The sequence below is a fragment of the Vulpes lagopus genome, chromosome 8 (assembly GCF_018345385.1).
Source record: "Vulpes lagopus strain Blue_001 chromosome 8, ASM1834538v1, whole genome shotgun sequence".
Lineage (NCBI taxonomy): Eukaryota > Metazoa > Chordata > Mammalia > Carnivora > Canidae > Vulpes > Vulpes lagopus.
Genome location: NC_054831.1, coordinates 67,148,877 through 67,170,691, shown reverse-complemented (window position 1 = coordinate 67,170,691; position 21,815 = coordinate 67,148,877). Strand labels below are relative to the sequence as shown.

Sequence of the window (21,815 nt, the reverse complement as noted above, 5' to 3'; positions counted from 1 at the left end):
CAAATTGTGCCACATGTATATATCTTATCTCAATGACATGAGTTTCTTGTTACTGCACTTCAACATTACTATGTTGATATATTGCTGGATTTCTTTGTTTCTGTCATTTTCAGTAATTTTTGGATACTAGTACTGAGTGCTTAGAAAGCATCAGTTGACTTGATTATAATTGCAGTATTAATTCTTAATTTTAACTGAATTGATTAAAGCATTTAGCCATTGTGAACAAGAGGCGGCAACTCGGCATTGTTTATAGGTGCAAGTCTATGTTATTTATTAATATCATACATTTTACTCAAGTGTATTGCTTTTTTGAAACATCATGAATGCTACTATCATTCAATTGTATGATGAAAATGACTGATATGAATAGTAAATTTATATGGCAAACAGAAAAGGTAGTGGGAGAAGTAGTCAGAAGAGATGTATTGTAACCAATCCAGGGGCAGGCATTGGCACCTAAGGGTTTATAAAAAAAATATTGAAAATAACAAACAAATCCAGTGACTGACAGAAAAAAAATCTGGAAGTTTTGGATTTCTGTAACTGGGCTTCTCTATTATTTTGTTTTTCATTTTTTTGGTGGGTACTGCCAGCCAGTCTTTGGAAAATCTTTTTGAAGAGTTGCAGTGAATTCTTATTAACTTTGAAGCAATTACTTCAAGATTCATTATAATTTGAATAGCATATGGGCTACTATCTCCACACTGAATAAGAAGAGAGATTTTTGTTAATAAAATAATGTGATGATCTCGGAACCTGGACGTTTCCTTACATTTTTATTTTTAAATGGTAGTTCTGTACAGATTTTATTTATTTTTATTTTTTTTATAAATTTATTTTTTATTGGTGTTCAATTTACCAACATACAGAATAACACCCAGTGCTCATCCCGTCAAGTGCCCCCCTCAGTGCCCGTCACCCATTCACCCCCACCCCCCGCCCTCCTCCCCGTTCTGTACAGATTTTAGTCATCATTACCATCTCAAGTTACTTAAGAATATACATTATTATACTTACCATTTAAGTCCTTAAAACCCACACTGTAGTTAAATTCAGCTCTGGGCGGTTTGGATTCAGGAGGAGGAAGAGTGTCCACTCCTAAACTCTGTGAAAATAGATCCCCGTTCCCCCAAAGTTATTCACCACATGAACATGCTGGACAGTGTATGTTAATCATTTAGTAAAAATCATTTATTGTTTACATATTTTCTTTCTAAATATGCTCTTTAAAAACTGTGTTCTTACATGAAAATGTTTTGTGTTTGTTTTTCCCTACAGAAAATTACAACTTAAAAATTATTCTACAAGGTACATCTTTGAAACAAGGCAGGTCAACTGAAAATGATGAGCATGAGACAGTCAATTTTTATAAATAACAGAAAAATAGCTCCTGTAATGGTGCATTTGTGGCACATACACTGTATGCAATTCTATAAGAAATTAAGTAATGACATCAAAGAAAAGGAATGTTCACTTGGAAGATAAAAGTTGTTTCAGGATGAATCTGCCATTAGGTAGTATGTTACTCTTATCTAATAAAATTCTTGTTAAAAAGAAATTAGGATGGAAGTTATTAATTTTGTAAATAATGGGTTTTAATTGAAAAATGACTTCCTATATGATATAAAAGCTATATTACATATACAATCTAAATTTTTTTTTCCTTTTAAAAAGTTTTGAAACTTTTAAAAGTTTTCTTTTAAAGAGTTTATTTACAATGATTGTGGGTCTCTTTGGATGTCTGTGAAAAAATTAAGTTAGAACATCTAACCTACTTGAGGTTTAAATAAAGTTTAATTTTAAAAATCAATTAAAGACAAATATTACAAAAAATCATAGGACAGATGGATTGCAACATGGCAAAAATCATAGAGGTAATATGTGACTAAAGATTGAGAAGAACACTGCTCTGTATGCACTAATCTCCTTTAACATCATATGCTTGAAAATTTATTTCATCAGAAGTTGCATAATGGTGATTTTCTAACTCTTCATTCCTTTTAAATGTTTAATTGGAATTCTACTATAAAGAAAAACTTCCTTGGGGCACCTGGTTGACTCAGTCTGTGGGGCATGTGACTCTTGATCTCAGGGTTGTTAGTTCAAGCCCCATGTTGGGTGTGAAGATTACTTAAAAATAAAATCTTAAAAAAATAAAGAACTTTCTCTCATTAATTATTTGTTTGGTCTCAAATACAGTTTGACTGGGACCATACAAAGACTAAGATAAATGCTCAGTTCTTTCTATTTATCAATTTTTAGAGTATCAAGTTAATGCTCTGTCAATCTCTCACAGTGACTGATAGTTTTGTTTTTGTTATTTTTGTTTATTCTTGGTATCAAAATGAACTCATAGTTTACTTATTTGTTTTTTGCCATTTTGGATATTTAAAATTTTTATATTTATACATTTCCTTCTTTCTTTCATGGCTTGTGGGTGTCATATCTTGCTTAGGAAAGCTACCCACATCTTAAGATTGGATAAAGATTTTCCTTATTTTTTCTTCTTATATGTATCATATATTTAGATCTTTGACTCACGGAACTCATTCTGGTATAAGGTCTGAGGTAGAAATTCAGCTTTTGATTTTCCAACGCAATTTATTAAACAATTTTCTTTTTTCCTACTTAATTAAAATGCTATTTTTATCATATTTTAAATTCTTGCATGTTTTGGGATCTAATTCTCTCTCATGAATCTGTCTTAATGTAGTATTACCTCTTCTTTTTCATATTTTCATGTGTAATGTTTATAGCAGCAATGTCCACAACAGCCAAACTGTGGAAGGGGCCTCAATGTCCATCGAAAGATGAATGGATAAAGAAGATGTGGTCTATGTATACAATGGAATATTACTCAGCCATTAGAAACGACAAATACCGACCATTTGCTTCAACATGGATGGAACTGGAGGGTATTATGCTGAGTGAAGTAAGTCAACTGGAGAAGGACAAACATTATATGATCTTGTTCATTTGGGGAATATAAAAAATAGTGAAAGAGATTCAAGGGGAAAGGAGAGAAAATGAGTGGGAAATATCAGAGAGGGAGACTGAACATGAGAGACACCTAACTCTGGGAAACGAACAAGGGGTAGTGAAATGGGAGGTGGGCGGGGGGATGGGGTGACTGGGTGATGGGCACTGGGGGGGCACTTGATGGAATGGGCACTGGGTGTTATGCTATATGTTGGCAAATTGAACTCCAATAAAAAATAAAAAATAAAATATATATATATTCATGGATATTTGTGTATTTAAATCTTTCTCATATAAATAGTGGCAATGGCTTGGTTTCCTTTTTGCACAAAAAATCCAGCTAACATATGTACTGGTTTTTAGCCTTTATGTCTCTCTATGCAGAAATGTATATACATATACATAGTTTCTAAATGCATGACATACATATATGTACGTACATATATGTGTGCAGAAATATATACATACACATGCATATAACACACACAACACAAACACATATATAATGGAGAGAGAGACAGAGACAAAGAGACAGAAATAGGAAATGATAATGCAAATAGACTTAACAAGTTAATTGATGAGAAATCTGGGAGAAAAGTGAATGGGAGTGCTTTATATTATTATTCTGACTTCTCTAAGCTGGAAATTATTTCAAGATAAAAAAGTTAAAATCACATTATTACATTTTCGTTTCTTTTAGTTTTGCTTCTTTTGGGAAATTAGGAAGCCAACCAACCACACTGTAGCTTCAAAGAACTGAATATGCACAAAATTCACAAATGAAGATCAAAATACAGCTTTTCTAATGACTCAGAGAATACTCAATAATCTCAAAGGGCACTTGATAGTGGTTGAATTGAAGCTTAGACTTTAAACTCAAGGACAAAGTGGGGCCTGCTCTTTACCATGAACTCTTGAGGCCTACCTGTTGGGAGAGGTGCATTAGTCAAGGAAACCCTGTGACTACATCCACTTAAGCACAATAAAGAAAGAGCAAATAGCAAAAGGACCTTGAGGGGAGGAAGGTCCAAGACACTATGCCGGCCCCCTTCCCACTCTTGAGTTAGAGTAACAACACTGTTGCGATCCTATGAAAATCCTAGACTGTGACCAATCAGAATAGTCATGGGGCACCTGGGTGGCTCAGTGGGTTAAGCGTCTAACTCTTGGTTTTGGCTCAGGTTTGATCTCAGGGTCATAGGTGGAGCCTGGAGATGGACTCCGCCCTAAGGGGTCCTTTTTTGGACCTTGCTTGGGTTCCTTTCTCTTCTTCTCCCACTGCCCCCCTACCCTTACTTTCTCTAAGTAAATAAATTTGTAAAAAAATAAAAAAAGGAGCATTCTCCCACTTGGAAAAGTGAGTGAAGGGATGGAGACCACAGTTGTTCATTCAAATCCTTCCCTTTTATGGGTGGTGTAAGAAGTTCCTCTCCTCTAGAAGAATGAAGTGACCATCCTAACACTCAGTGTTAATTAGCACCCCTTTTATCTAAGCCTACCATCTCATATTTTGTTTCTTCCTTCACAGAGGCTAAACATTCTTGAATTTTATATGAACTATAGAGCAGAAGCTAACTAAAATTGATTTATTTTTCCTGAAACAAGTACTTTAAAAAACATAAACTATTCTTCAATTATTTTTTAGAAAGCTTTTAAGATCTTTGTCTTATTTAGGAATACCAGATTATTCTCATTTTAATATTTTATGCAGACAGTGATGAGCTGACTATGCTCTGAATCAAAGAAGCATTTATGAGAACAATACAAGACACACTAATGCTCACTTGACTCTGTTACCTGGGTCGGGGTTCTCAGGTCAGCAGTCCTGGGGCCCCATCAGCCCAACAATGGGGTGATCTGAGTTAATCTAGTTCTGGGGCCAGTAGCTCTTTCCTAGACATGAAGCCTGTCTCAGTGGTCTTTGTGATCCTTGAGAGGACTAAGTTCTTACAGACTAATCAGAAGCCACAATAACTCCCATTATCCTTTAAAAATGCAGCAGTTTCCTCAAAGATTGGGAAAGAACCTTTACTAACAATAATGTGATTTTCTTGGCTAGTCTTTGTATAAAGGTAACTGCAGGGGAAATTGTTCAGTGGTGGTAGTTGTGAGGGTTTGCCTGGGGAAAATTTCTCCATTGGCTAAATATCTGAACATGATAAGCATGGGAACTGCCAGAACAGAATGTATGTGTGACCAATGTATTCCATGAACTGAACTCAGAGGGTAGAATCAGAAAAACAGCTTTGTTTTTTTACCTGCCACTGTTATAGTTACCTCAGGAAGAAATGATATTGTTAATCTCCAGTCGATGTTTTTTTAAAGATAGCTCTTTCATCCTATTAAAGCCAAATTCTGTAAATCTGTCTTTTACTAATTTGAAAGTTAAGAAGGAGTATTTACCTGGGTCAGAAGATCCATCTCTCCCAGCAAATTGCTGAACATTTGGTCTATGTCGTCGCTGGACTCACCCATCTGAAAAAGGAAAAAAAAAACAACCCAGATATAAACAGTCTAATAAAAGCCTAGTCCCTGGAAAATTGTCCTACCTCTTTATTTTCCTCAAGAACCTCATCCATTGACAAGTCGAAAAGAGAAGGCTATGGAGAGAAACGTTCAGCCTAGAATTCCATGCCTGCCCTCTCTCCAATTTGCTTGGTCCAAGACTGAACCAAACCTTAGGACCTGTCTCAGAGCCACAACTGGACTCTACTTTCCCAGACTAAACTACTTTCTGTAGAGCCAAGTGGACATGGGGATTTCAGTTAAAACAAAAGAAGCCTGTGAGATCATGGGACAAGCACGTTCCTAAGTAGCAGGCACATCTGAAAGAATCAGTGTATGTGCACGTGGGCACGGAGACAGGTACTTGAATCTTAGGTAGCCATTCAGTGACTGCTCAGGGACAGACCACACCAGGTCAGCAGGTGAGCACTCAGGGATGTAAGTGACAAGGCAGACACTGCAGGTGTCTGTGTGTGAAAGTCTGAGTCAGAGATGATGCAAGCACAGCATCAGTGAGCAAAGATGGAATAATAAAGAAGGAAGATTCCATTCTGTGAAGGTTTTTGGGCTTGATGTTGATCAGTCAGAGAAGGAGAGACTGCTGCAGGTAGGTCCTGCTTCTCGTTGGGAGGGAAGCCACTCACATGTGATTTTATTCCCTCCCAGTTGCTTACAAAGCATCTGAGTCATACCCTCCCTTCTTTAAATTATCTACAAAATGGAGAAAAGAAAGTATTTAAGTCAACAAAGTACTCATGGTTTCACACACTGTCCCCTCAAACACTTCATCTGGTATTCAAAATCTCGTTATGGATGATTCATTTGTCACTTTGATAAGAGGAAACTAGCAAGATAAACAATAAAATTCCAGAAATACCTATGGGAGTTTATTTTTATTAGAATATTATGCAGTACAATGTGACAAAAAAAGAAATCCTTCAGATGAATTATTATTAACAGAGAAAGTTAAGTGTTAGTGTATCATGGTGAACATTTCATTAAATACATAACCTGTCAAATCCCTATCTTGTACACCTGAAACTAATATGATATATTAATTGTATTTCACTTTTAAAAAATAGTTAGTGTTAACACATTTTTAATTTTTCATAGGAGAAAAATAATCCATCCAGAGTGGAAAGAATAAATTTTTTGCTGACCTCAAAAGTGCCAGCCTATGTCCCAAAGAACTCACAGAAACCAAAGAAGATGTTAATAATAAGAATCTTGCCCTTAAACCTTTCTCTTAAATCATTAAATTTAGAAAACCACTAACATGATGAAGAATAACGTCTAGAAAAGCAATATGACACTGATAAGTCAGAAAAACCTATTGAGCGCAAAGATCTTAGTTTCTCGGCTTGCACACACCACTCATACACAGTGGGCTAAGGACATGCCAGAGTGAATCACACACCTAAGGAAGATGGAAATAACTCAAAAACAGCAGCATTCTCATGACCTCTGCTGAAACTCTTCCTGTGTTCATCTGGTAAAATCTTGCCCCCTGCCCTTTCATTCCTTTTTCTAACCATTCTGTTGGTATTGAATTATTAAAAGGAGTCAACATGAGAATTGTGCTGTAAATCTACAGGCGTAAGTAATCTGCCACTGAATGAATTGCATTCATTTAGTTTAAAAGAGTTGTAACCTTGGCGAAAATAATAAGACATTTGAGTTGAGGGCCTTTATTAACATAAATGTAGATTAACCTATAAATTTTACATATTTATCCCCCCCCCCAAAAAAACCCCTTATTTTTGGAATGGACAGAACAAGAGTTACAGGGATATATATAGTGTACACAAATACACATAGACACACACCCAAGCATGAAAAAATAGGGTTGTGTCTGTTTGTATGTGTGGTATTCAAATGTCAAAATCAAGATGAAAAAGAGAGCCAAACAGAGAAATAGAACACCCAGCCCTGAGTGCTATTCGGGTTAGCAGTTCAAAAGAGCAAGGGTGGAGGCTGCCTTAGTCAAGCAATGCATTGCAAAACAAGCAATGTGCAAATCACGATTGGGTGGGATTAACAGCTTTTTGCAAATATGTAATTTCTAAGCAACCTTTGGGTCTTGGAAAGACCAACAAAGAAATCAACAGATTTCTTTCTGTCTAATTCAATTTGAAGTCAGTTAATGTTTCAGATAGTGCATTAATTAACTATTATTTAATAAATAGAAACAAGTTGTGTCTTCCATCTTAATTATTCCTTTATTCACATCATATATCTAACAAATTTTAACCCTATAAACATAGATTTATACCATAATTTTGAATGAAAATGTAACAGTTTAATTATATAGTAATATATCAGGTTATCTGTATCACTTTAATATATAACAGTATGTATTTTGCTATTTACATAGAATTATCTGCTTCTGGCTTGCACTGGGTTTCAAATAGAGAATAATTATATGTATGTGTGTGTGCATTTGATGATGCTGCATTTTTATTTTTCATGTGTTTGAATTTGCTGTAAAAAAAGTGAACACACATATGAACATGTTCAAGTACCCCTCTCATAACATATATGTTATACTTTTTTGCTATGAACTGAATTTTGGGCATAAAAGTATTAGAGTAAAGGGGTTATTTGATGTATTTAAAACTAAAATATTTATTCATTAAACACACAATTTTCGATGTTAAACACAATAGATAATAATACATTTATAAGCACTTTTCGTAAAACAAAAAACAATTAAAAAGACTACTTTTCATATAGGTTTTTTTAAAAAGTACTAACAACTTCTGCATAAAATCTAAGATTTTTATGATATACTAGTGGCAGTCAACATCCATGCCATGAAGAACCTTGTGTTATATACATTTTAATTTTACTATTTTTTATTTTTTAAAGATTTTATTTATTTATTCACAAGAGACACAGAGGGAGAGAAAGAGGCAGAGACACAGGCAGAGGGAGAAGCAGGCTCCATACAGGCAGCCTGACGTGGGACTCGATCCTGGGTCTCCAGGATCATGCCCCTGGCTGAAGGCGGCGCTAAACCGCTAAGCCACCCCCGCTGCCCAATATACATTTTTATAAGGAGCTTTTTGTCAAATACCTGCTTTCTTGTAGTACCAGGTTTGTGGATGGTCTAATTTGAACGTTTGCAAAGCTCATCTTTTTGGCTGTGTTCTTAGATATGCACAATATTCACATGAATTGAGGTACTGGTACCAATTACAGAATGAAAGAATATCTTTTAGTAAAATTAAAATAATAAAATAACAAGAAATGTATAAAAAAAATGACTTCCTGATCATTAAAATGAGTCAGTCAATTAAGTTCAGACAAGTTAGAACTGCTTTTCAAAATTTCACCAGAAAAGATGTTACCCCTCTCTTTGTTACTTCTGTGCATGGCTGTGGGTTGAAAGAGAGAAGAATCTCCCCATTCCAGCACCTGCCTGATAACAATACAAGTAACTATTAACACACTGTTAGGTGTTCTCACTCTGTGCCATGCATTATGCTCATGCTTTACATATACTGACTGAGTCCATCCTTATAACCACCTTCAATGGACATTTTTATTTTCCCCATTTCACAGATGAGGAAACTAAGGCACCTAGAGGTTAAGTAACTTGCCCAAGGCTACGCAATTTAAGTAAATCAACAAATATTTATTGATCCCAGACACTGTTAACAAACCTCTTTCAGGTATTTCATTTCATCAATGTGTCAAGGGTTAAATACCTAGGCTTTATTTACACACTGTATGTCTTATTTTGAAGGCAGTTAAAAATGTTTGCATCTTTGCACTGGGACTGTAACTTTTTAACTTTTCATTCTATCATGTATTTCTTAGTGAAGGTAATCAAAGTTTTGAGTCTACAGCTAGATTGTCAAAGTCTAAATATAAATAGAAATAATAAGAAAACAGGTTGAAAAATGTGAGGCTCTATCCATATGAATTTGCTTTGGTATTTTTATTATTTTTAAATTAAAAAAAATAGCAGGTCATGTTCATTTTTTTTTTCAAGTAAAAAACGTCAGCCCACACATTACAACCACAAATACCAAAGAAGAGAAAATTAAAAAAAAAAATCTGTTCATTATAGGAATCACACTTAGTATGAGATAGGAAATGTAGAATCCAGAAGATCACAAATGATGGTGGAAACTATGATGTAGATAGTGTACAATATGATTGGAAAATAACTGACAATATTAAATTTTACTTGATTCCTTCGATATATATATATATTTTTTTTTTTTTCAAAATGCAATGAAAGCACTTATCAAGAGGAAGTGGTTCACAGAACAACAGCATATGGTTAAAGCTTCTTGCAATGTTTGGGGGTGGGGTAAGTTAAAGCGTCTGTGTAACATAGAACAGGAAATATAAGCATCTCTAAACTTACATATAAATCAAATAATACTCAACAAAGAAGTAAGATGAAGAAATCTCTTGGGCGAACTTAACAGGCTTTATACAGTACATCTGAGGTAAGTGAAAATTTTAAGAAATAAGCTAGCAAACAGTTGTCATATTAGTAGGATAATCACTATGATCACACAAACAATACAGACAAAACACAACAACCATTCACAAAGGAAATTTGTGTGGACACTGGGATATGCATGGTCATGCAAAAGGAACCATCAAAACAGTAGGGTTCTTCAGTAAGCAATATTGTGATGGCAAGAATTAGATGGAAAAAACATTTGTACATGAAAAAGGAATTGTGAAATGACATGGTTTATTTCAATAACTTAAAAACCACTATGGCAGCGCTTTCAAAGGCCTTAGAATTTGTCACAGGGTAGAATCAAGACACACAGAACAGGAGATGGGCTACTATATTTTTTAAGGTATGATTTGTAAATGTATTTACTTCCAAACTACTTTGCTTTTGAATGAATGCAGGGTGGAGTAGGGCTGAGTGCATCATTATGCTAGATCAAGTCCCAGGGTAGTGAAAAGTGATGGCTGAAAGACCCAGAAATGTTCAACAGGATAAAGAAGCACACAAGCATGTGACACAGGGAAACGAACTCACATGAACTCAATATTCTCACTTCCATCTGTCCAGATGGCTTTCTGTATCTTGGGGAGACAAGCTGTAGACTATTTTCCTTTGGATATGCATAGAGGAGAGAATTTTTAAATCTTGAGATTTCCTCAAGTTGCCTTTTAAATTTAATTTGAGCATCCGTATCAGGAATTGGGGGGTTGCTTTTGTGTTTGGGATCCACTGTGACATTGAACTAAAATGACAACATAATTTAGGGTTTTTTTTTAAGAGACAAAAACAGAAAATATATTGTTCACTCATTTGTAAAAAGAAACTATGGACATTTTTTTTAATTATTTATTTATGATAGTCACAGAGAGAGAGAGAGAGGCAGTGACACAGGCGGAGGGAGAAGCAGGCTCCATGCACCGGAAGCCCGACGTGGGATTCGATCCCGGGTCTCCAGGATCGCGCCCTGGGCTAAAGGCAGGCGCTAAACTGCTGCGCCACCCAGGGATCCCCTATGGACATTAATTATTCAGAAAACTCTTATGAATATCTGTCTATATTCACCATCTCCTACCTACCCATCTCTATTTTTCCCTCATCCTATCCTGCCATGGCTGAATGTTTGTGTCCTCCCAAAATTTATATGTTGAAATATAATCCCCAGTGATAATACTTGGAGGTGAGGATTTGGGGAGGTAATTAGGTCATGAAAGTGGGATTAGCGACCCTTATAAGAAAAGACACAAGAGAGCTGATTCCTCTCTCTGCTCTCTGCCATGTGAGGATACAAGATGGCCATGAGCAAACCAGAAAGAGGGCTCTCCCCAAACTCCAGATCTGCTCATGCCTTTATCCTGAACTTCCCAGTTTCTAGAACTGTGAGAAACAAATGGTTGTTATATCAGCCATCCAGTTGCTACTTTTGTTATAGCAGCCCAGACTAAGACATACCCCAATTGGACTCTAGTTCCCCCATGTTACCAAACTGTGTCAATACTGCCAATGACTTGGATGTTGCCAAATCCAATGATTAATACTTAGCATCTTAAACAACATTTATCACCACTCATTGATCACTCTCTATTGGAAATACTTTTTTTAACTTGGCCTCCATCAAAATTTTCCTTTCTGCTTTGCCTCCTGACAGAGGCCAACTGACTTGAAGCTAATAAAGCTTCAGCTTCTAGGCTCCTCATTTCTAAGTCTTCTCTGAGACTGCATGTCTCTTCTAGCAACCGAGCAGCAGTGTGGAACAAAGTTCTCATGTTGGGAGATGATCCTGGTGGTGGTTCCAGGGCTTAGAGTGGGACCAGTGGGGTGCTAGCACTACCTCCACTTCACCTGGACTCTAGCAAGAGCTGGATCCCCAGTAGATCTCATGGACTGTGCAATCCACCTTCTATTCCAAGGAGAAGATCTGATGGAGACATTGTTCTGCTCTGCTCCTTGCATGGGTTCACCCTGACTGAGGAGACTTCATGGTCACCTTAAATTGTCCCCAGAACCAGCCTAGCTGTCGGGATGTAGCAAAAACTGATATCTATATGGTCCTGGCTGAGTGGGACCAGCTACTTCCTGGGCCATTGGTAGCCATGGACTGCCATGCCACAACTAGTGAGAAAAAATACCTCAGTTTTCTGAGGTCTCTCTCCTGGCAAGACACACTGCCAGAGTAAAGAAACCACAGAGGAAGTTACAGATGAGGCCTTACCACGGAGAGCTGAAATAAACTTTTTTTAAACTATCGATAATAAAATTAATTTTGAGCAACCATGCTGGAGGAAAGACTAAGTTATCTATTACCTCTATAGAAAACTGTATTTCAAATTCGTCCTCATAAAGAGAAGTGATAGAAGAATATGCAACCAAAATGTAGAGGAAAAATACATCAGGCAAGTAATTAGTAATAATAAAAGTGTTACATTTTGTATTTTGTGATGTTTGTGGCATGTGTTTTTAAAAAGTTGGTAATTTGTTGAGATTTCCTTTCTCTAAATAAATATTTTCTTCTGTTCTTAATTTTTAAATTCATAATCTTGTATTCTGTTTTTAAAGAGAGTCTCCCTGGGATACCTGGGTAGCCCATGGTTGAGCATCTGCCTTCAGCTCAGGTCATAATCCTGGGGTCCTAGAATCAAGTCCCATGTCAGGTTCCCCGCAGGGAGCCTGCCTCTCCCTCTGCCTATGTCTCTGCCTCTCTCTGTGTCTCTCATGAATAAATAAAATCTTAAAAAAATAAAATAAAAAGAAAGTCTCCCCCAAATTGTATATAATATTTAGATCCCCAGAGATCCTGGAACCATCCCTGCCTACCTTACTGGCTTCTCATTAGAGCCTCCTCCACTGGTTCCTGCTCTTTTCCCTGATCTAGTTTTCCTCCTGCCTCTATCTACACCCATTCCCTAGAGACATCATGCCGCCTTAGGCTTTAAATACCACATACATGCTGCCAATTCTCAAAGTGTATCTCCAACCCAAATTTCTCTCTTATTTCACACATTCAACCAGTACTTAGCACAGCCCCCCCGCCCCCACTTCTCTGATTTTATCTCCTTTAACTCTCCGCTCACGCAGTTCCTTGAACACTGTGAGCAAGCATTTGCACATGCTTTTCTCTGTCTGGAACACCTGTTCCCCACTTACTTAAGAGGCTTGCTCTCTACTGCCATTAGGTCTTTGCTTGAATGTTCCCTCATTGCTGAGGCCTTCCCTGACCTATTTCAAATTCAAGTCTTTCCCACAGCATCCATTTTCCCTGCTTATATTCTCTCTCCACTTACCAACTAGAACTTAAGCTACATGAGGCCACAGATTCGATTGTTTTTGCTTACTGTTAGATTCCAGTAAGTAGGGCAATGTAGATACATGACAGTGAATATCTGTTCAGTGAGTGGATGAATAATAATAAGCTTTAAAAAATTAAAATGTAATATATTCCTTTAGGCTTCATGAGGGTAGAGTTCACCTTTATATTTCTAGTGCTTGCCTTTGTCATGGAAGACCTTCAAAAATATTTGCTAAATAAATGAATGAGGAGAAATGAAGCTAGGGAAAGACAGATTAAAAAAAGGAAAATGATTCTACAACCTCTCTAGTGAATAGTAAGAATAAATGGTGGATGTTGACACCAATGGATGAAAGATGACTGAGAAACAATATTGACTCAGAGTAACTCTCTACTCTGTTAAGTCAAGCTCCAGGCTAGGTGAGATGCCTGAGTAAGATCCCCAAATGCTCAACTCGGAAGCAAGATAGTAAGGAACACAGATGTTAGTTAACTATTTCAAAGGCTATACTTTTAAATGTAGAAACCGGGGGGGGGGGGGGTGTCCAACTTTAACCAAATGATCAAATTTAGGATCATCATTGATGGGACAACCTGACACCACTGTCCCTCATGTGATGCACTGAGGACATATGTCACCATTACAATGCTGCAGCCAAAATGTTTAACCTGAGTCTAGTCAAGAGGAATCAATCAGACAAATCCAAATTGAGGCATGTTCTGCAAAACAACAAAGTAACTGTTTTGGACTCTTCAAATAAAAAAAAAAGATATTATAGGCATAATTTGGAAAATTTGAATATGGACTATCTACCAGACAATGCATTAAATCAATTAAATTTCCTGAGTGTGATAGCATGATTGTATAAGAGGTTTTTGTTCTTAAGAGATAGTGAAAAAATAGAGGACATACAAAAAAACGTAAATAATTAGTGAATATGAATGAAGGGAAAATGAATGTCCATTGCACTACTTTTGCTTTTGTTGTTGTTGAAGTTTTGAAGCTTTTCAAAATGAAAAGCTGGGGGAAAAAAGAATCAATCTTTTGAGCCAGACAGACCTGAGTTTAAAAAAGCAAGGTAAAACAAAATAAAACAAAAAAAAGAAAGAGGAACGGGCAGAATAAGAAGTAGAGGCAGGCAAAGACAATGTTAGAGAAAAAACATCTATCCTGGGCAGCCCAGGGGCGGGGGATTGGGGGCAGCGGTTTAGGGCCACCTTAGCCCAGGGCATGATCCTGGGGACCTGGGATTGAGTCCCACCTCGGGCTCCCTGCATGGGGCCTGCTTCTCCCTCTGCCTGTGTCTCTGCCTCTCTCTGTCATGAATAAATAAATAAAATCTTTGAAAAAAACAAAACAAAACATCTATCTTGTGACCTACTGATATGTTCTATCATCTGACTCTCACAAAAACCATGTGGGGATGAATATTTCTCCCATTTTCACAGATGAGGAGCATGTGCTCCAGAGTTTGAGTGATGGCCCCATGATCACACAGAAGCACAGATGGAAAATACACTCGGAGTCACACGAGGCATCTGCCTAGAGATGACACCCAAACGCACACAGAGAAATAGAAGTCTGTAATGAGGATTACTTTGTGAGTCAGTTACCTTACAGGTTAAACACAATACTTACTAGGTTATATAGGGTCTGTAAAGTTTTGTATTTTATATCCTAAGAATGTGTAACAATCACCCACTACTATTTTTTACCTTTGACTTACAAATAAAGCGTTCTAGAATCCCAATAATTTTCATATTATTGTTAGGATGAGCTATTTATACAATTAATTGCCAAAGCTCTCAGATTGCCATTTTCAAAGTGAAAAGAAATTGAAATGGCAGATTCTGCATCATGAAGGACTGCCTTTTAGATACCAAATGCCTATCAAAAGCTTCTATTAGAATTCAAGAGAGGTTATTTAACTTCCAAGAGTACTTAAGAGAATAAAGAAAAATAAAACTTTGTATTTAAACAAGTAAGAAGCATAGAAAAATTCACAACTTTCTTTGATAAGCCTAAAAATTATACTGTGAACTGTAGAGGTTTTAAGGAACAAGACTTTATGGCCTTGGGCAACGAATGGCTGGGTGTCCTGGCATGCTTTGCATGTCTTAATGAATGTCTTTAGATTCTCAATTTGTGAAAACTCTGTTTTATTTGTAAATACTAACAAGAAATGGTATGTAATTCTAGGAATCACTTTGTGCTCTTAGGTCTTAAAATCTTTCTATTTAATGCAGCATTCTCCCACCTCCAAAAAAGAAAATACTAATGAATTATTCAATGAAATATTATAGTAACATACAATGTTCTCAAGATGAGAACTGAAAAATGACCTTTGACTTAACTGCACAAAAGTCACTGATTATCTCTGGAGCATTGAGGGTGGGAGTCAACACAGGGCTTTCAGAAGTGAGTGGGAAACCAAGATAACAACACAGACAACTTCTCCGGGGCCACGGCAATTTTACGTGCTTTCTTTCTTAGAATTCTTCCAAAGTCACTTTCATGGCTCCAAGCATCTTTCGTGTGGATGTGCTGCACCATCATCTAATCAAGTCTCTATTGTTGGAAATTTATGGTTTGCTCTTCTTTTCAAGATATGATGCCAAGAGCCAGATGTTTGCATTTGCAAAAAAATTAATTATATGCAAAAAAAAATTATATGCACTTAAGGATAACACTGGAAATATCAACCAATTCTTGACTTTCTGTGGGGTGAAGAGTTTTCTGTTTCTGTACGTTGGTCAATATTCTGTGCCTGTCCCTAGAAACCCCCAAAGATTGGGGCTCTTGGTAACAATGAGGGTCAAGTGTTGTAAACACTTGCATTAATGAGCTCAAGCACTGTGTGTCCCACTGTGCTGTTTATTTCTCTCTGTTTGGAACTATTTGCAGCCCTTTCTGTGACTGCTGGTATGTGCAAAACCTATTATGGTGATACATGCCATGGAAAAAAAATTACATCAGAAAAATCTAAGGTACATCTGAGATTTTTCAGTGACAGCCCAGTTTTCATTCTTTTCCTGGGTCTCTTAGTAAAATTTCTTTCTTCTTCTTCAAAGATGCTACTGACAATACTTTCACTCTATTTTAAAGAAAGGAACTGAATCTTTACTCCTCCACATTTAAGGTGATTCGTCCCTTAAATAAAACAAAACCCATCTAATATTGTTCTCCTAAACCATCTTCTATAGGCAGCTAGGGTTCAGTGTGTGTGGGCTTCTGTTTTGTGTGCATTTATCTCCCCCACCATGATATGTGGGCCCACCTAGGTGGGCCTCAGTCTGGGGGGTCCACAGAACAACAGGGAGCAGACAAGACCTTTTCCCCAGGAATAAGACTAGAGTCTTGAACCACTTACTGCTGTGTAACCTTGGCAAGTTACTTAACATCTCAATGTGTTAGTTTTATCTTTGAAAAAGATGTGAAAAAAAACTACCTCCCAGGGTCAAAGTGAGAATTCTATAAATTAGTACATCTAAAGTGCATAGAATAGGCCTAGCTTGGATGGAATTGTTCAGGAAGTGGACATCCTCATGCTATTAAGTAATCAGAATCTCCCAGAAGCCTGGAAGGCCGATGTGCAAGGGCACAGGCTGCGGTCAGACACTCTGATCATGATTTTGGAGAGGAGGATGATGGGGGCATGGCATATTGTTAGGGTCAACTGTCTCCAGACCAGGGTCCTCCCTTTTGTCCCATCCTTTCCCATCAGAGAAAACGACTTGGCCTAGGGATGTTCTTGGTTGTAGCTGGTGGGGGAGGAGAGGTCATGAACTGAAAGAGGGAGAGAGTTGAAAAAATGAAAAGACTGTGTCTTATGAGACCTTAGTGGGAACTCAGAACACAGGTCTCTGTTTTGTGGAGTATGCTGGAACTGCCCAGACTAAGAGCTAAGGCCACACTAATTGCACAGTGGTCAAAAGAAGGGGGAAAGCCATCATAGGAAGAATATGTAGCCTGCAAAGACAGCCCTGCAGAAATGACTGTATTCCCAGGCACAGGATAGTTATGTCCAAGAGCTCACAGGAGCCATGCCCAGGACTCCAGCAATTAGCCAGGAAAAGCCGATGAGGTGTGGATGTAGAGACATCTTCCATTGAGATGTGGAATCTATGTCTCCTTCCCCTCAATCTGAGCAGGCTTATCACTGCTTTGATAAATGCAGGATAAAAGCCACCTCCCTGGGCCTCTCAGGACTCCCTCTAGACATTCTTTCTAGAAGTCCAACTGCTACACTGTGAGAAGTGTGGGCCACCTGGAGGGGCCTACTGAAGGACTCTAATCACCAATCCCAGGCTAAGCAGGTGAGTGAAAAACCCTCCAGATGAGCACAGTGTCCCGATGTTTGAGTCACCCCCAGATGTTCAGGGCTTCCCAGCTGAGGTCACAGATCTCATAGAGCTGAGAAGCTAGCCCTGCTGTGACTTGTCTGAATTTCTGACTCACAGAATCCATAACCATAATAAAACTGTATATTTTACAGCACAAAGTTTGCAGTGGTTTGTTATGTAGCAATATGTTATGCAGTATGTCATTTATTATGATAAATAAAATTTATTATAAATATATATTTATAAATTATATCTATATATTTATATATCTATATAAATGTTTATAAATTATATATATTTTATATATAAAGTTATATACATTTATGTCTAAATGTATATAAATATATATGTATTTTATAATATATACTTTATTTACTTATTTATATATACTTATATATATATAACATATATAATATATATATTATTTTTCTCTGCAAAATACATTATCCCCATTTGCAAGTGAAGGAATGGAAGCTCAGAAATATGCAGGGGCAGACATCTGGTAAATAACTAGTTTATGTCAAAATTCAATGCACAGAAATACCAAAATGCTAGTCTGCAGCCACCTAAAGATGTTAACTAGGAAATGGCAAATTAAATATTGATAATAATACAATTATTTTGTTAAAAAAACTTTTAAAAATTAATGCTTTTTCTTTCGAGAATTTAATCATTGTACCTAGTCATTGTGAGGTACAAAGATCATTAACTTAGTATTAATTACAATTAGTAATTATATCATTACAACATAACAATGTCAGCATTAATAATTTATTTTGCCATAATTATGATATGTTTGTCATGAAAAATACAGCAATGTGTGTCCCTGAATGAGCCAACTAGATAGAAATTAACCCAACTACAGAGCATCACAAATAGCAAACTAGTTAAGATCTGAGCACATTTATAAAGAAAGCAGGACACCTACCAGTGTTGTGGATATATGAGAATATTTAATGGCTCTATGTGAGTTTTTTCAATTTGTGAAGGCTATTTACATATAATTTCCTACTGGTGTTATTTTTACATATGGCAAATGAGAGCCTTTTAATTTAATTATATTTTTCTCTATACAGTCTACATGGTATCACACCCACTCTATAACAACAGCATTTAAAGTTTTCTCTTACAGTTGTGAGAAAGCACAAATGGAAAATGAAAATAATGTACTTGAAAACACAGAATGCTCCAGAGTTCTCTGTCAGTTTTGGTTAGACTACTAAGCCAGTTCTCTATTTAATTCATGTATCAAGAAAAAAAAAAACACAGTGAATATGGAACTTGGAATTACCCTTGATCATCGTTCAAATGGCATATATTGGGGGGGCTTGTTCTATCATCAGAAAATTTATTAGGTGTGAACGTGAGTCAAACCTGAATTCAATCCTAACTACCGCGTGACTTTGAGCAACTTAATTGGTGAATTCCAGGTTTTTCATCTGTAAAATGGGAGTAAAAAAACCTAATTCATCAAATTACTTTGAGAGTTAAATTAGCATAGTCAAGGCCCTGGCACAGTAACTGGCACACAGTGGTGCTTGTATGTAGGTAGGTAAATTTAAAATGCACTGACAGAGAAAGACAAATACTGTATGATCTCAGTTATATGTAGAATTAAAAAAACACAACAAAACCCCAAGCTCATAGATACAGAGAACAGATTGGTAGTTGCCAGAGGCAGGGGTTGGGGGCTGAGTGAAATGGGTGAAGAGGTCAAAAGGTAGAAATATCCAGTTATAAGATATATAAGTTGCAGGTGTGTAATGACCAGCATGGTAACTATAATTAACAATACTGTATTGTATACTTAAAAGCTAAGAGAATAGATCTTAAAAGTTCTCATCATAAGAAAAAAATTTTATAAACTATGCATGATGACAGATGTTAACTAGAACTGTGTTGATCATTTCACAATATAAATAAATATGGAATAATTATGCTGTACACCTGAAACTAATATAAAGCTGTATGTCAGTTATATCTCAAAAAAAATGCCATGTGTTGATGAGGTTGTAGAGCAACAGGAAATCTCATACCTTGCTAGTGGAAATGCAAAATGGTATAGCCACTTTGAAAAACAATATAGAGGTACCATATAAAATTAAACACACATTCACCACTCAGCAATTCCACTTTAAGGCCCAAGCAAAGTGAAAATGCATGCTCACTCAGAAATATGTTTAAATGTTCATGATAGTATTATTCATAAAAACCAAAAACTGATGAGTGAATAAACAAATTGTGGTATACTCACTTCACAGAATGCTACTATCAATAAAAAAGGAAGAAACAGTAATGCACAGAATAATATGGATGAATCTCAAAGATACTAGGCTGAAAGAAGTCAAACATAAATACTGTATAGTGTATAATTCCATTTATATTAAATTATAGAAAAGGAATAGCTATAATGTCTGAAAGCAGGTTGTTGGAGCCAGGAGTTGGAGGGAAAGGATTAAGTGCAAAGGGGCACAAGGGATAAAGATATTTATCATATCCATCCCTTAAACTCAGGTTTATATAAAATAAAATAAACAAAACAAAAAACAACTTCTAGTTCCAAATATTGGACAGTGAATACACACTCTACTAAAATTCTAAGGAAATTTAGTCTGGAAAGCAAGGAAGAATAGCATCATTATACCAAAAATTTTGAGGAATTTCTGGAAGATGTTAAAGAGAAAGGACTGTATGGACTAAACAACAAAAGCTAAGGAAAGAGCAGTTCAATATGAAGCTAGAAGAGGGCTGCTTAAGATAGAGCCAAGGAAAACACCCACACTCAGGGTCAGCAGAGGGAATCCGGAGACTCCCAACTGGAAAAGTAATTATTTAAAGGACTGAGTGCTTTAGGCCATTGAATTTCCGTGTCACAGGGAAAAATGAGCTGTCACAATTGCCCCAGTCTAAAATCAGCAAGCATCTTTGCCTTAAGTAAGATGGGAAAAGTGTCTCATTGGTTCCTAAGCTGAGTATTAAGTCTCCCAAAACCACTGGAGCAGTGCCTTGAAAGTTGGGGTTGCCTGACACATAGGCAGTTTCCAATCCAACCAGCTAACAATTCTTTTTTTTTTTTTTAATATAAGGTGTATTTATTTATTCATGAGAGACACAAAGAGAGAGGCAGAGACAGGGAAGCCTGATGTGGGACTCAATCCCAGGACCCCAGGATCATACCCTGAGCCAAAGGCAGATGCTCAACCACTGAGCCACCCAGGCATCCCCCAGCTAACAATTCAATCAACCAATCAATCAGAAGGGAGTGGGAAGAGAAAGATTCACATTCAGTAAAAAGCACTAAAAACTCTCATGTGCTCCACCTCCAGCACAAAGCTTTGCTGGCCTTGGTAAATAGCATTTAAAGAGGGCTGAAACTTACATGTCTTATTGTTATAAGACAAACCAAAGGGGAAAGCTGCCTATTAATCCCCACATTCATTTTTGAAAGAAACCTACAGGAGCTTTCTAGCCGAAAAAGAGGGTTGTAACAGTTGCCAAGTAAATTCATGCCATTTTCCTATATTATTTGAGCCCTTTCATTAAAATTATAAATCAATAACTAAGGGTTATAAAATATTTGAGGATAAGCAAGACATGAAAGCCTCAAGACTAAAGACCAGAACATTGACCCCTGAGGAGACAGAGTCGATGAGAGAAATGGAAAAGAAATTAAAAGAGAAAAATGCATCCCAAATAAAATTTAAAAAATGATTCCAGGAATATATTAAAAGAATAATACATAATAACCAGGAACGCAAGAAGAGGTCACCAGTAGGAAATACATTGCAGTAATTCACTAACTTAAATATTAAATGATAGACCATATGATCATCTTAATGCATGGTGAATAGGTAGTTCAATAAAAATCGAATTAAAACCTCTTAGTAAGGCTGAAATAGTTGGTACTTTCCTTAACTTGATAAGGGTATCTACCAGAAACCAATAGCAACCATTAATCTTTCTTTTCTTTTTCTTTTTTTCTTTTCTCTTTTCTCTCTTCTCTTCTTTTCTTTTTTCTTTTTTTAAGGTAGGCTCCATGGCCAGTATGGAGCCCAATGTGGGGCTTGCACTCATGAGCCTGAGATCAAGACCTGAGCTGAGATCAAGAAGCTTTACCAACTGAACCACTCAGTGCTCCTGGTAACCATGATTCTAATTGTAAAAAACAGAAATTGCTTCTGTTAAAGCCAGATACAAGTCAAAGAGTATCATCATTAT

The 21,815-nt window shown here is 36.6% G+C and overlaps 1 protein-coding gene across 2 annotated transcripts in view; it reads right to left on the bottom strand.

Moving 5' to 3' along the window:
• Window positions 1-21,815, bottom strand: part of LOC121496473 (amyloid beta precursor protein binding family B member 1 interacting protein) — a 100,282-nt gene that overhangs the window by 54,500 nt on the left and 23,967 nt on the right. For both annotated transcript variants that reach the window (XM_041764801.1, XM_041764800.1), the window contains exons 2-3: window positions 5,386-5,457; window positions 1,021-1,108 (exon numbers count right to left, since the gene is read on the bottom strand). In XM_041764801.1, coding sequence (XP_041620735.1) covers window positions 1,021-1,108; window positions 5,386-5,457 — 160 coding nt within the window. The remainder of the gene's footprint in view (window positions 1-1,020; window positions 1,109-5,385; window positions 5,458-21,815) is intronic.